Source organism: Wyeomyia smithii, chromosome 3 (assembly GCF_029784165.1).
Source record: "Wyeomyia smithii strain HCP4-BCI-WySm-NY-G18 chromosome 3, ASM2978416v1, whole genome shotgun sequence".
Lineage (NCBI taxonomy): Eukaryota > Metazoa > Arthropoda > Insecta > Diptera > Culicidae > Wyeomyia > Wyeomyia smithii.
This window is the reverse complement of record NC_073696.1, coordinates 8,284,213-8,299,652: the sequence shown is the minus strand read 5'-3', so window position 1 is coordinate 8,299,652 and position 15,440 is coordinate 8,284,213. Positions and strand designations below refer to the sequence as shown.

General features: G+C 37.6%; 1 protein-coding gene across 2 annotated transcripts in view; it reads right to left on the bottom strand.

Annotated features, from left to right (window-relative positions):
• Positions 1-15,440, bottom strand: part of LOC129729392 (nitric oxide synthase) — a 163,795-nt gene that overhangs the window by 26,445 nt on the left and 121,910 nt on the right. The window contains exons 12-16 of one of the 2 annotated variants that reach the window (XM_055687941.1): positions 10,359-10,503; positions 8,697-8,801; positions 2,999-3,055; positions 2,444-2,848; positions 2,111-2,365 (exon numbers count right to left, since the gene is read on the bottom strand). In XM_055687941.1, coding sequence (XP_055543916.1) covers positions 2,111-2,365; positions 2,444-2,848; positions 2,999-3,055; positions 8,697-8,801; positions 10,359-10,503 — 967 coding nt within the window. The remainder of the gene's footprint in view (positions 1-2,110; positions 2,366-2,443; positions 2,849-2,998; positions 3,056-8,696; positions 8,802-10,358; positions 10,504-15,440) is intronic. The other variant, XM_055687942.1, reaches the window with a different exon arrangement.

Sequence of the window (15,440 nt, the reverse complement as noted above, 5' to 3'; positions counted from 1 at the left end):
TGTTTTTCACAAAACCTTCACTTTTCTCACTTAGACAAAGCATCACAGATCACAACTTGACACTTTTTAACAAGTTTGGCCACTTAATTCACTTATAAATTAATAACTTAAACGGATAGCTTTCGGGGCACGTATTATTAGTTAGCCGTGATGCCAGCCTCCTGAAGATAATTAACTTTGTATTATAGCGCAAAACGAGAAAATATTATCTCTTCAAATATTCATTTGTGTTCTTCAAATTCCAGTTGTTCAATTTAATATCTGATGAAATATCTGTTAAATATCTGATGAAGGCTCTTATAGGCCAAATATTGCATTCCCAATTTATTAGGTCCATAACTCTGTCGACCGTGCTTGGGAAAGCAATCGTATAACGACCAATCAGAGGACGAATTTTGTGTTTCGACATGGCTTAAGATTTTTCAATAGTACAATAGTTCGAATAATAAAATTACAGTTTCCTGCATTTGGTAGGAATCTTAGAAGATTTTCTAATCGGTTGCTGCAAAAACGAAGAAAATCCATCGAAAACTAACCGATTTATCAGCATTTGAAATTGGACATATTTTTCACTTTTTTCGGTTTTTGATTTTCATTTCACATCCCTATGTAGCCGAACATCCTGACAGACGTATTCTACTTCAAAAGCATTTTGAGGTTCAAAATCGGTTGCTAATTACAACCTTTGAGCTGCCCTAACATTGGGGGAATTAAGATACATGCACAACATGCACTGTGGAACCTATTTCACATTCAGTGAATTAGGCGGGTGCGACAGAATTTTTGCTTGCGCTGTCAAAAATTATTAACTTTCAATGACTTGTTTATTTGCCTTGGAAAAGGCATTTTGATTTTCAAAATTGGATTTCCTTCATGCTGCCCCAACACGGGGGAAATAATGGCAGTCTGGCGACACACACTGAGAAGAACCGCGCTGCTCCTGAGACGTGGTGACCAACCACAGGGCTAGGGCTGCTGCTAAGGAAGGACGACTGCTGTTGTCGCTGTCTAGAACTGTTATGAGTGGCATTGGCTGAAACAAGCTCTTATATAGGCCAAATAGCATGTTTTCGATTGCAAGGTATATGATTCTGTCGACCGTGCTTGGGAAGCAATCATATAACGACCAATCAGAGGACGAATTTTTCGTTTTGACAAGGCTTGACTATTTTCAATAGCACAATAGTTTGAATAATAAAATAACAATTATCTTCATTTGGGAAGAACCTTAGAAGATTACCCAATCTATTGCTGCAAGAACGAAGGAAATCCATCGAATACTAACCGATTTATTAGCATTTGAAATTGGACATATTTTTCACTTTTTTCGGTTTTAGATTTTCATTTCACATCCCTATGTAGCCGAACTTCCTGAGAGAAGTATTCTACTTCAAAAATAATTTTAAAAATGTTCAAAAGCAAGAAGAAATCAAAAAAGCATCTAATTGTAGTCCAAAAAATTAATATTGCTTTTAAAAAACAGTTCAGACTCAAATCGAAAATAATAAGGAAATAGAATTTACATATACCTAATTTACAAATGGAAAATGGAAGAATATGACTCCAAACAAGGCCTTAAAAATGCGAAAGTAGAATAATCTCGAACATATCTCCAACTTTTAAAATTCAGAAAATTTCATGATCAAACTTCGCAATCTAAGCTCAAGTAAATATCAAGAAATGAATTAATTTCAAATAGAAAACAAAATGTTTGAAAAACGTTTCCGACTAGAAAAAATCGAAAATACAAATGCTTTAAGTTTTATATGATTGAAAATCTAAAATTTCATAAAAATTCAATACAAAATGTGAGAGAGCACAATGTTATTACCAACTAAACATCCTGCCAACACTGGTAAAACCTTACAACGTTACATTTTTAAAACTGTTATACACTTCGTGGTGCTCACAGCTTAAGGGGAAAGAGAATAAGCATTTATTTCACTGAACAGTTACCCGAACGCTGTACGAAGAGCAACAAGTAAAGCGCATTCACTGCTCACCCTGGAACCGTTTCGCACCGCACTATCAACTCTGCCACATCCAAAACTTGGCCTTCTCGTCAGAAGGCACAACTCGTGATTGCACACTGATATGCTCTCATACTCACCCCCTCGGCTATAATTTCCACTAGAATAGTCGACCGCTCGCTTCCGTGGGGTCCCTCGTGCAAACTAATCGCCTTCCGTTTCAGCGAGCACTCGGTGGCCTTTTTGTTGTGGAATTTTGACAGTGCACGATCGAGCGGTTCGTATTCAGACACCGGTGCGAAGCGGACCGTGTTTTCCGACAGTTCACCTTGCAGGGCAAAATTGGCATCAGCGAGCGTTTCCTCCGGGTCCAGGCAGAACGTTTCACAGGCAATCTGTTTTAACCGGTGGCAGGTTAGAGGTGTCATAAAAAAAGTTACGACAGCCAACGTTCATTAGGGGTTACAACCTACCTTAAATACCTCCGGTGCCCATTTACGGAACGCTTGCTCCTGACCGCATATCTCATCTCCGGTAGCCATCTTCATCAACCGTTCACCGCCCAGCTCCCCCAGGATGTTATCAATGTACTTCCCGTAAGCGCAAAAGTTCGGATAGGCGGACGAACCCAGAGCAAACACCGCAAATCGCACATTGGACAACGGCCCGAAGGTTTCCTCCGACATGGTGTCGGTCGTGGAACCACGCAGCGAGTCCAACCGGTCAATCTTTCGGTGGCTAAGGGCGTGTTTATTCATATCGCTTCTCGAATTCGCTTTGATGAAGGATTTTGATGATGCCGCGATGCTCAGTTCGTTATGCACGTGATGGTTTCCGCTCTCGTGCAGCTTCATAGCGTACAAGTCCTGAGCGAAGAGCTGCAATGAGAGGCGAAATGAAGTGTACGAAACGATTTATTTATTTTCTGACCGATTCACGGCGCTTTGGTGGTGCTGATTTTCGATGCCGGTGTTAAAAGGTGGGATCTGAAATTAAAACTGGAAGGGAAAAACTATAGGAGTAAATACCGGCTTTGGTCGGTCGACCAATTTCTTTGCGTACGAAATCAAGTGCTCTCTAAATCCCTGCGAAACAAAAATAAACAAAGGATAAGTGAATATAATCAATTAAAAAAAAATTCCAATGGAAATGTTTAATCAAAATAATGCGGCCTCTCCATATTAGTAATGCGGTTACTGCAGTTAGTAATGACATGTTATTAGCGTATTACTTCCACCACAATTCCATCTTCTACCTGGTATGTGAATATTATGATCCGTTGGTTCCACTCCAATTACAGTAACGATTAGTTTACAAACCCTGGAGGGTTCACGGGAGTTAATTTGCCATGAATCATTGCAAACGTAATCACGCACACCCAATAGTATATCTCCGGGCTGGGGAGGTACGTGTGGAAACGTCAACGCTTTCGTACCAAGTGGAAAACAGTCGAAACGGAGCTCGGTTTTCACAAATTAAAATTTCTACGTTGATTAAATTACGCTAAGCTTATCACGACTGGGTTTGACCGCAAGCTGAGATAAACGGAGAGGGGCTTTTTTTCTCTCCCGCCCGCAACATGCTTCTGCTTCTGTTCTGAAGTATCCTGCCAAAGATGAAATGCCGAGGGTATTTATTTAAATGTGCTTCGCTCTTTCAAACACTGCACAGCTGGCTTGAGAATATGCTGAATCAAATTAAAAATAAAAATGCACAATTGCCCCCGTTGAATTAATTTTAATCCTAACTACAGTGCATTACATAAGTAGGCGATGTAAATTAATTCAAGACGTCTAGGTTCAAGGAAATGAACGAAAAATTGATATTCAACAAAATAAACTTGTACAACACTGAGTAGCAAATGCATAGGTATAATAATAAAAAGCCGTCCGTCGCTGTACGAACTATAACGAAATCATCATAATAGCCATGACATTGTAGTAACATCATTCGACCACATGATGAGCATCGAAGCGGAAATTACGATTGAGAGGAGTTCAGTTGAGATTAACAAAAGTCATTCTCATCAAAGTAACCTGTCGGCGAAAGAGAATGATTCCAAGAGTCGATTGAATATTGTGTTTTGCTTGAAACAATAAATGTCGAATTAGTTGTGAGAATGAAACATATTGTGGATGAAAATAAACATCAAAGTTCTGTATTTTGAATGACCGTGGAATGGGGTGAAATTGATCAGTGGGGTGAAATTGATCACCAGAAAATTCGTGATAAAAATACTAATCAAAAGATATTGCTCTTACAACACTATGAAATGTTAACGTGTCCCTCAACGCAACTTTTGCATGATTCACATACCTGTCAAAGTTAACCCTTGCATACCCGGTGCAATTTTTCATATATTTGAAAAATTCTTCTAACTCAGTCAAAACTCAATCAAATTTGATCAAACAAGTTTTCAAATAACAAAAAAAGTATTCAATTTACTTAAAGTAATCTTAGTTGAGGGTTAATTACGTTAAATTTGAAGAAGTGAGTAAAGTTTGATAAAAGCTCAAAAAATGTAATTTTCAACAATGATTATTCCATACCATTAAAGAAATACTGGTGAATTCGCAGGAAACAAAGATTTTAATTTCAGAGCTAGTTTTTGAGCTTTTGCAACAAACCGAATTGAAATCAGTGTAAAGACGATCAAATAAGAGCAAATTTAGCAATAAGCAGCTCGTGAACCAAAATAAACAAATTTTAACCTGAAATATCGTTATTTTCGTTTCCAAACTAGCTGTAAATGATATTTTTCAGTGCAGAAATCATCATTTATCTTTAGCATATCGAAAAAAAAGCACATTGCCGAAAGAATGTATGGATTTCAATGGTGATCAATTTCCCCCTAATTTACGTCATAGTGGTGCTTATTACGGGAGTCACTTCACGGTGAAATCAGAGTGAAGTGAACAAAATCCTATTACGAGACTCACGTAAGTGAGAGAAACGTCGCAAAGTGACATCTGCCGCGGAATCTGGGTTATTATGAGTGTCATATCAGTGAAGTGAGAACGGAAAAAGCGACGTTTCGCGTGGAATTATTTCACGACCATTTTGAACGGTGAAATGATTCCACGAAGATGCCATAAGTCTTGAAGTTGATTGATTTGTGATCTAATGGTAAATATTGGATTTATTTTTCGGTAACGAAACGAATCAGAATTTGATCCGTGCCTTAAAGCGGTCAAATATTCATTTTTTTAGCCGATGAAAAAAATGCGAGTAGTTCAGGAAATTTTCGATACCGAAAAAAAAATTTATTTTTGATGCCGAATGTCTTAGAAATGCAGAACTCGTCAAGATCTGGTGTTATCTAAAAAATCGGAAAAAACGACTTTCTGGGACTTAGAGATTTTTGAGCTGGGAAGATTTTTGAGCTGGGAATCTCATTTCACTTGTCCTATTCTCAATTTCACTTCACTGTCAATGGTACTTATTTCGAAAGTCACTCCACGGTGAAATATATTTCACTCTCACGCTCACTTCACTTTTTTAGACCTATTCCCGATTCCACCTCAAGTGAGGTGACAAAAATCACCTCCGTGGAGTGAGATTGACAGTGAAGTGAAATTGAGAATAGGACAAGAGAAATGAGATTGTTTCCCAGCTCAAAAATATCTAAGTCCCAGAAAGTCGAGTTTTTCGTTTTTTTTGGATAACACGTGTTCTGCATTTGTAAGACATTCGGCATCAAAAAAATGTTTTTTTCGGTATCGAAAATTTCCGGAACAAGTTTCATCGAGCAAAAAAAATGAAAATTTGACCGCTTTAAGGCACGGATCAAATTCTGATTCGTTTCGTTACTGAAGAATAAATCCAATATTTACGATTAGATCACAAATCAATCAACTTCAAGACTTATGGCATCTTCGTGGAATCATTTCACCGTTCAAAATGGTCGTGAAATAATTCGTCGCGAAACGTCGCTTTTTCCGTTTCCACTTCACTCATATGACACTCATAATAACCCAGATTTCACGGCAGATGTCACCTTGCGACGTATTTCTCACTTACGTGAGTCCCGTAATAGGACTTCATTCACTTCACTCTGATTTCACCGTGAAGTGACTCCCGTAATAAGCACCTGACAGTGAAGTGAAATTGAGAATAGGACAAGTGAAATAAGATTGTTTCCCAGCTCTAAAAATGTCTAAGTCCCAGACAGTCGCTTTTTTCCGTTTTTCTAGATAACACCAGATCTCGACGTGTTCTGCATTTCTAAGACATTCGACATAAAAAAAAATGTTTTTTCGGTATCGAAAATTTCCTGAACTAGTTTGCATTTTTTTCATCGGGCAAAAAAATGAAAAATTTACCGCTTTAAGGCACGGATCAAACTTTGATCCGCTTCGTTACTGAAGAAATAATCCAACATTTACCATTGGATCACAAATTAATCAACTTTAAGACTTATGGCATCTTCTTGGAATCATTTTACCGTTCAAAATGGTCGTGAAATAATTCCACGCGAAACGTCGCTTTTTCCGTTCTCCATTCACTGATATGACACTCATAATAACCCAGATTCCACGGCAGATGTCACTTTTTGACGTTTTTCTCACTTACATGAGTCCCGTAATAGGATTTTGTTCACTTCACTCGGATTTCACCGTGAAGTGACTCCCGTAATAAGCACCGTGAAGTGAGCGTGAGAGTGAAATATATTTCACCGTGAAGTGACTCCCGTAATAAGCACCAGTACCTTATAGAATTATCGAATTTATTTCATGAAGTAGACGATAGAAATTTCACCAATAGCCATAGAGGTTTACTGGAGCACATACCAGTACTTGTTTTAAAATTATACTATTTCGGGAAAAATGTACATGAAACTAGTTAATTGGAAATTGTTATAAAAATTGATCAATTTCACCCCGTTCCATGGTACTCAAAATTATCAATGGTATGGCAAATACCAATACTTCTATACTTCTTTTTAAAATTTTATTAAAATTATTATGGGTCCCTCAGAAAGTATGGGCACACTGGAGAGACGATGCCTTTTAAACGTGAATCATCCTCTAAGCTCTCTCGGTTGCGTTCGTTTGTTTACATTAGTTTTGTCATTTTGTTGCAAGTGCAGTTATTTCGCATCTTTTATTTTCAAAATACGAGAACTTTCACCGGAGAAAAATACAGCCAAAGAAGTTCGTGGCGGTCAAAAAGGTTATTTCATTCATATCGAACGTTGTGCGTACAGAGAAGAGAAGAGGTATGAAGCCAAACCGCAGTTTTCCACGGTATATGAAGGGAAAATGCTTGAGAAAAAGAAAACGACGCTTTCCACCGGAAAAGGCTATGGTATGACAATGTTAGATGAAAAGTCCGTCGTATCGTGAATGAACAGAAAATGTGGAAAATACTTTCAAAGAAAATATTAGCGTAATTTAATTGGATCTCAGAAACAAAAATACACGTTTTTACACGTTGTGCCCGACCTTTTTGGTACGATTTATCTCTGGTTTAGCAGGTGATAATTTGGAACGAATCGCAAGACGAAACCATCTCGTTTTGAAAGTTATTTCTTTCTTCTAGCAAGAAAGCTAATTTTTTACGGAAATTTATTATTGCTACTGTTACATATTTTTCATTTCTGATGGTTTTTTTCTAATCCATCCATCAGAAAAAATTTCTTTTGATCTATATTATCATTCGGAGCATGAGTGATGAGAATGTGAAATACAATCTTAGATATGTGTGTGATATGTGTTAGAACTAACTTGCCTTCCCGAAAAGACGACTAAAGCATGCTCAACTCGGATTGCTTCCCATCTATGTTTAATTTGGGTCGGAAGACATAATAATTTATCAAATCAACTCAGAAGGGTGTTACAAATGTTTTTTTACATCGCCCTAGGACATCTTTCGTACAGTAGAAGTGAAATATAACCACCCGATGATGTGCTCTGCTGGAAGCAGAGAGTAAATTAGACTTAGCAAACATGATTTATATGCGAGCTACTGCCGCTGCCATCTGGGGTACCAGCCACCGCAACATCCAACAATCCGATCGTTGTTCACTTCACGGATTTAAGCATGGCAGAGTACTAATCATCGCTGTGTCTCGGTTAAACATCGTACATCCTATGTCACAGCAAGTAAGCTTGTATCTATCTGACAATTTGGTTTACTGAAAAGCAGAAACGACAAACCCTCTCCGTCTTCCGATACTATTTTCATACGAAGGAAAACTTTCGTCGGACACTCTCTCAAAGGTTAAAGGTTCGACATATGCACTTTCCGAACAAAATCAACTACCCGAACCACGTAATTTATCTTGCTTCAGAAAAAATTAGCTTTTTACTTCTTCCTTAAAATGTAACTGTTAACCTTCGAAATAACCCCCGGAGACGGAACTGGTAGGAAACTCACACTTTCCTCTTTAAAGATTGATTAGTCAATGAAGAAGCTAAGCGTTCCATAAGCGCACCGAGCAAATTAGGTAGTTAGTAGAAGTAAGTTTTCTGAGCAAAGCGGAAGAAAGTCGGTCTCAAATCTCGATACGATACCCGAGTAACTTTCCCCGAAGCTGGGATGCGATGGGTGGCTGTCGTGTGATATATGTAAGTGTTTAGTATTGTACATTATTCATACTTGCGAAAGCGGAACTAAACAACGAAAAAAGCTGAATTCGAGACTTCGTTGATGGAAGTTAGAAGAATTGGGCTCATAAGCGAGGAGTAGTGGATGCACTCCGGGCGGAGACGCGCAGTAGCTTACCTCGCCATTTTCCGGTGGATCTCCGTTGCCGAAAGTGGATGCGACGACCAGCAGCAGGGCCTCGTGCTCTATCGATGAGATGTCGTAATCCGACATGCAGTAGATCTGGTTGACGGGGTTCGGATCCCCAAAAGAGTGTTAGAGAGAAAGAAAAAATAAAATAAAAACTAGTTAGAGAAATGTTTTGTTCTATTGGGAAAAGTTTTTTCTTCGATTCTCTATCGTAAAGGCGATAACTTCCCGGCGCGATGCAGCAGAACCCGATGCTGGTTGGTTTCACAGAGCAATTTCTGCGGTGCACATTTTTTCCCATTGGATAGAAACTTGTTCTGCTATGGAGAGAAAAATTGGCGAATTATCTGCTTACTTATAGAAATAGAGCAGTTTCCTATGCTGTTTTAAAATAGTTCGAATATTTTCAAGCTTTCCATTTTCGTTGGCAGTCAGCTACCAAAATATAATTTTTAAAGAAATTCCTAAGAGCAATTTTAAATAACAGTCGTACGTGGTGTACGTGTTATAACTACCGTCTGATGATAGTTTAACATTTTCACTTGACTTTAATTAAACACTATTCAAAATTTTCTTTTTTGTCCCCAGCATTTTTACATTTGTAACACCATAAAAAAATATTCATTTATTCGACTGTGATAACACACTTAAGATCATACTTTTCATCATCTTTTAAGTCGAATGACTCTTCATTCGTTTGATATATCATTAATCTGTTTACTCCTCTCGTGTGAATTTCAATTAGAGACGAGAGTGTTCGAATTCGATACCAAATTTGAAATTTGAACAACACATATTCGAAACTTTTTAAATAGCACATTATTATTATCACAACAATACCTAAATCGCCAAAATGGTACCTAAACGTTTTGGGTCCACGGGCGTAAAAAGTTTACCGTTGAATCAAGCGTTCAAAATTTAATTTAGTACATAGGAGGCTGAGATTTTTCAACTCTGTTGAATACTTTGAAACTGACCACTCTCTCCGTGCCCACAGTTTAAAAAAACTTTTCTGAATGTAAAATGAAAACCTTTAAGAAAACATGTGACACCAACAAACACTGATGATACTTCCCAAACTAAATATCAGTTTTAAGAAAAGATCGATTTACTGGAAATAGATCCTATTATATGTCTAGTAAACAATTTGTTTCGTCACGCATGAAAATTTTCTCCCAACTTTTCGTGCACTCCATGAAATTTAATAATGATTTAAAGTTAAAACATTTTTTCTCCCTCTCTCTTATGCGAAAACGCCCACAATTTGTATGTACGAAAGACTCGTGAAGAATGTTCCAAGCCGTGACACTTATGAGCGAAAAAAAAAGTTTTGTTATTTCGCTTTCATGTGCCAGACTCTAAGACAGTCTGGCTCATTTGCAACCAACCGGAATGAAGCAATAAGCACAATAAGATGAAACAAAGTTCATACAGTAGTCGAATTGTAATAACAACGCTGCGCCGAGTGGCGTGACAGCGCCGATATTATTACTAAATTCATGAAACAGCTTCTTGAAGTGTTTGATTATGAGATTATCGACATTATCTAGAGTAGCGTTTTCCAAAAATACATCTCTTTTTAGTCCGAAACAAAAAAAAACGGCATCGCAGCGCAATTCGATCGACCTTGTTTAGTGCCCAAAAACTCACCTGTGCATTGAATGCATGTCCGAGCAGTTCCACCAGCTGCTTTGCATACTGCTCCGAGCGTCCAGTTTCCGTTGCATACAGGACCGTCGCTTTGATGCGCCGTGATAGCGCGCGTCCGAATAATTTAGATGTAAATTTGACAGCTCTGCAAGAGAAGAAAACCCGTATATAAAGAGGGGAGTTGGAAAATCTGTGATACCCGTGCGTTCGAAATATGGAAATTTTTCCCTCGACTTTTTACCGCTGCTGCGGTATGCCACAGAGCGAGTGGAAACAGATGCTAACTTCGAGCAATCTTGTGCTTAGCAAAAGTACTGCTACCAGTGAAGAATTACGTACGTTAGTCGTGAAGAAATGTGCAGAGTCAAGATTTTGGGTTGCTGTTGCGACATTCCATACGACTTTGTTTCGAATGCCGGAGATAAACCAGATCTTTGGAGATAATCCACAGATAACACAACACAAATTGAGGTTTAACTCGATTAAGAATACGAATACCCAACCAAAGTTGCCAGAGACCATCAGAAATGCAATTGTTAGTCGTATCAAAAGATAGGCATCAAAAACCAATAATCCGAATGTTGAACATATCAAAGAAGAGCGAAACCTTTGAGGAAATTACTGTTCTCGGATACTAACAGGAAATCGACAGGAACGATGCGGCGCTTCATGAGAATAGAGTGAAATTGAATTTCCCCCGCGGAACGATGTGTTCATTTCTGGTGAATGATCCCGGATGTTGATGTGACGCTATGCCGTTATTTGGATTGCGATTTTTTTCTCAGCGCGATGCCCGACAAAAGTTTAAACTGAAAGCGAATTGTGCCACCATGATGCTTTCGAATTCGACGAATGTGAAATCATTAATCTTCTGTACAGGCTTTTGGTAAGAAAAAAGTAAACTTTTTGCAAATGTCCTATTCTTGTCTTGATGAAAACCGATTTTTCATTGAAAATAGGAAAAAAGTTCGATCGGACTCTTGTTGACAACTTTCAGCTCTGGCAAGCTAAAGCATGCACCTATCTTAGATCTGAACTATTTGAAACATTTTAATGCTAAGCCCTTGCTCAGACTTACAAAGCATTGTTTTGCGTTGGAATGCATACGCATATTTCCACATATAGATGCGGAACATTCGCATCCGCATCTGCAGATATTTAAAAAAAAAAAATCGGTAACATTTCCGATTTTTAGCGCGCGTTTGGTTCACCTTATAAAAACTAATTCTGATTAATGAGATAATTTAGATTCTCGGTTACTGGAATGCTATATAAAACCGAGGGGAAACTTTCACAGACATCCCAATATTGTAACTTTTGCAATTTTCATCCGATTCAAATAATTTTGGCACCGAAAGATTAAGCATCTTATCTACTTTCAAATAGGCGTCAGCAATTTTCATTTCTCTAAACCTGATTTTTCGGGGATATTTTTTGAAACTGAGGAGCTCTATGAATATTTAAAAATTTCAATGTTCAATGTCCAAAACTAATTCAACACGTTATAGTAAGGGTACCTCCAAAGTGGTCCTCCCTTTGTGAGGAAAAGTCCTGGAGATGTGTGGTTTTCAACAAAAACGTGTGTTTTGTATGCCCAAATGCTTCCTTAGGACAACGTTTTCTTATAAAATGTAGCTAACAAAAGTTAAGTGCAAAAAATTAACTTTTAAGAAACTTTTACAGAAAATACTCTGTAACTCTGTACCCAATGAAAATAAGAATATTGTTTGTTCAGCAAAGATTCATATTTTTGCACGTTCTAAAACTTTGCCGAATAAACCATTCCTCTATCTCTTAACACAAATAAGTTAGTATATTGGATATACGAAAATCTACTGTAACATATACTCGCCGTACTCTAATTTTGCTGGATTATAAAAAAGAAGAAGTTTATAGTACTTCAACTTAACTTCAAGGAAAAGTATTAACATCATGATTCCACTTGCCCCTTTTTAACCTATACGTTCTTGAAGTTATCGAAAAAATAAGCTAAAATATGTTATAACTTTGTAAGGAAAAGTCCTAGAGATATATGATCTTTGGCAAAAATGTGTGTTTTGTGTGCTCTCACAATTCCTCCGAACAATACTTTCGTGTAAAATGCAACTAACAAAAGTTAAGTACAAAAAACTAACTTTTAAGTAAGTTCCATGTAATATACTTTATAACTTTGTACCGAAAGAAGAAAGGATTTTCATTTGTTCAACAAAGTTTCATATTTTTGAATTTTATACAACGTTGCTGAACAAACTATTCTTCTATCTTTTAACACAAAAAAGTCAATTTTTTATTTTTAGTACAGTAAACTTTTCATACTTTTTGACAATTTGCGATTATGCAGGTTATTCATACAAACAATTCTTCCGAAGAGCAGAGCAAGCAGAGCTGCGGCAAGTCGTAGCAGGCGACGATTTTGAAATAGAATCATTATATGGTTTTTGCTGCAACATCTGCTCATTTGATTGCAGCCTTCCATAGGGAACCATTAAAATATTACATAACGCGGAATTTGGCAATTTTCAATACCCACCCACCCCCATGTAACGCAATTTTACATGTGTACCACATGCAATTCTAACGCTCCGCTGAATACCCCCCACCCCCTAGAGCGTTATGTATTATTTGAATGGTCCCTAGCGGACTAGCAGAGATCACCTTCAACAGCACTGGATTTTGGATTTCTCGTCTGTGTTGGAAGCACCGTCATATATGCATGTCATGCTTGTTTATAGCACTGCTGAGCATGTTCGGACATGTTCATGATTCTATCCGGATCTAACAGTTTCACCTCAAGCCGTTTGGGCACTTATAATACTGTGTGTAGAAATCATAAGAGAACTAAAATCATCACGTGCCATCGGCAAATGTTAATCCGCAATAAAGATATTGAACAAATTTGTCGGTCTAACAAACACCAATGGCACTTTTTAGCGTCTCAAAATTATTTAATTGAAACATATATTATTTTTCTGTCACTCGCAAAAGCTTTGCTGAGAGAGATAAGAAGAGTTATTTTTGGAACATATTTCCTTTCAAAGTAGAACTTGGTCCATCCCCTGCTGTTTCACAGCTTCAAATAAATTTCAGGACGGTGAAAATTGGTGTTGACACAATAGTGGCACCCGGCAAATCTTTGAATTTTCTGATCATTGCGAAATTGTATGTTGCGGGACGAATAGGTAAAACGCACTAATTCTGTTTAGCGTAATGCTTTAAGCTGCAAATATTATTTTATTAATTCGATTAATAGGATTTTTCAGAAATATACGTATAAATTCAGTGGATGACGGTTTACTTATCCCACGAACAAAGTTAACTTTTTTTAATTACTAGATATTATAATTTTATATGTTTTACCTTTTTTATCTAGTAGGCAACAAAGATTTAGTTTCATAAATGGAATTCTGTGATTAATTACGCATACACGTTGCGAATGTTCCTACCACTAAAGAATTATTTTATCTCTCTTACTTCCTTTTTCTTCTTCTAATGATTCTTAGTTTTTTAATATTTTATCTAAATTATCTGACGTCTAAAGTAGCTTGTCATTATTTTACCACAGTATCCTTTAGGTTGGTGTACCATGGGAAGAGTTGCCAGTGGTAACATTGTATATGACGTGGAATGATTCTAGTGTTCTTATTATTTCTGGCAGCATCTCTTTCAATTTCATCAACGGATGACAAGTAAAAATACGGAATTTTTTGAGGCTTTCTTAGTCCACAACAAAGCTTTTTCCTGCTTGTCTGAATCATGGGTCAAGCCTAGTAGTTTGGCTATCAATCAAGATGCATACCAGAATGAATAGCTGAACTAAATTTTGCATTCGAAAAGTCAACGTGAAGGCCGTACAAGGCTCTTGTTCAGGGGTCATTAGAAAGCTTCGTTGGTAGGCTGGTAACTGACCTTTCTCAAATGTTCGATTTTATTTTTCGTCTATAATGAATGTAGCTTCATGAATCAGTTTTTTTTAAAGTTTATCCAGCTTTGTTTATGACAGCAACTCTAACATAGATATAGGAAAAATATAAAGAAACAAATTCTCAATTTTTAGGTGTAACCTATAAACAGTGTGCATTGCAGTACATCCTCTTTTTCAAATTCTGCCATTCTATCAACTACGCCACGCCGCCTGTTTGTTGCGTTAGACTTTTCCGTAAGTGTTTAGAACAATCATAAGTGTTTTTCATCATACAGATAGCTGTTTTGGTCATCGCCACATCGCTTTTCCGTATATCCAAATTTGCAATATACATTGTCTAGTGGTGGTAAAAGAGGCGAGGGAAAGACAAAATCTGATTCATGTCGTGCTAGGCTTTAATTCGTGGTAGGTCCAAATAATCGTCTACTGCGTAATGAAAATTACGTGCGTTGGTGCTGAAGTACCAAGCTGTTCTGCTTGCGAAGAAGAGGAAAAAGAAGGCATAATTCGATTAACTCCCAGGCTTATAAAATTTAAAATCAACCATCATTTTAAGGATGACCACATCTTTTCAATTAAAGCAGTGAAAATGTGTTTTACTTCAAATAAAAATTGTAATTCCACATAACATTTTCATCGAGCAGGATTCAGTTCCATCTACACTGTTTTGACGGTGAAGTGGTACTCTACCTGTAACTGTGTTTTCGTTTTATTTATCAATTCTTCCTCAGTTTTCGCGACAAAATTGTTGGAGTGAGTATAACGCTTCAGGTTTGCCCAGAAATTTTCGATGGGACGCAACTGGTGGACGTTGGGCGGGTTCGTCGACTTGAGTAGCACATGGATATTCAGTCACTCCATCTCCTCCAATGATCGCTTCAAGTATTGGACCGACGCCAGATCTGGTCAGAAAACTGCGTCTTCGCCCTAATGATATATATATTGGTAAACGTCGCAACTCCCAGCAGACATTTTGTACTATAAATTATTCCGCTTACAGCCAGTCTGGAGCGTAAGAAAAGCGGCTTTGACATTCCCTTCTCGCTGATTGTCATCCACAGCAGCACCTTCTTGGGGATCTCGGTGTGTCACACGAAATTCACCTCGAAGCTTACTTCCCCGTAAGAGAAGTAAAACACGAAGTACCCTGATAGTCGGTG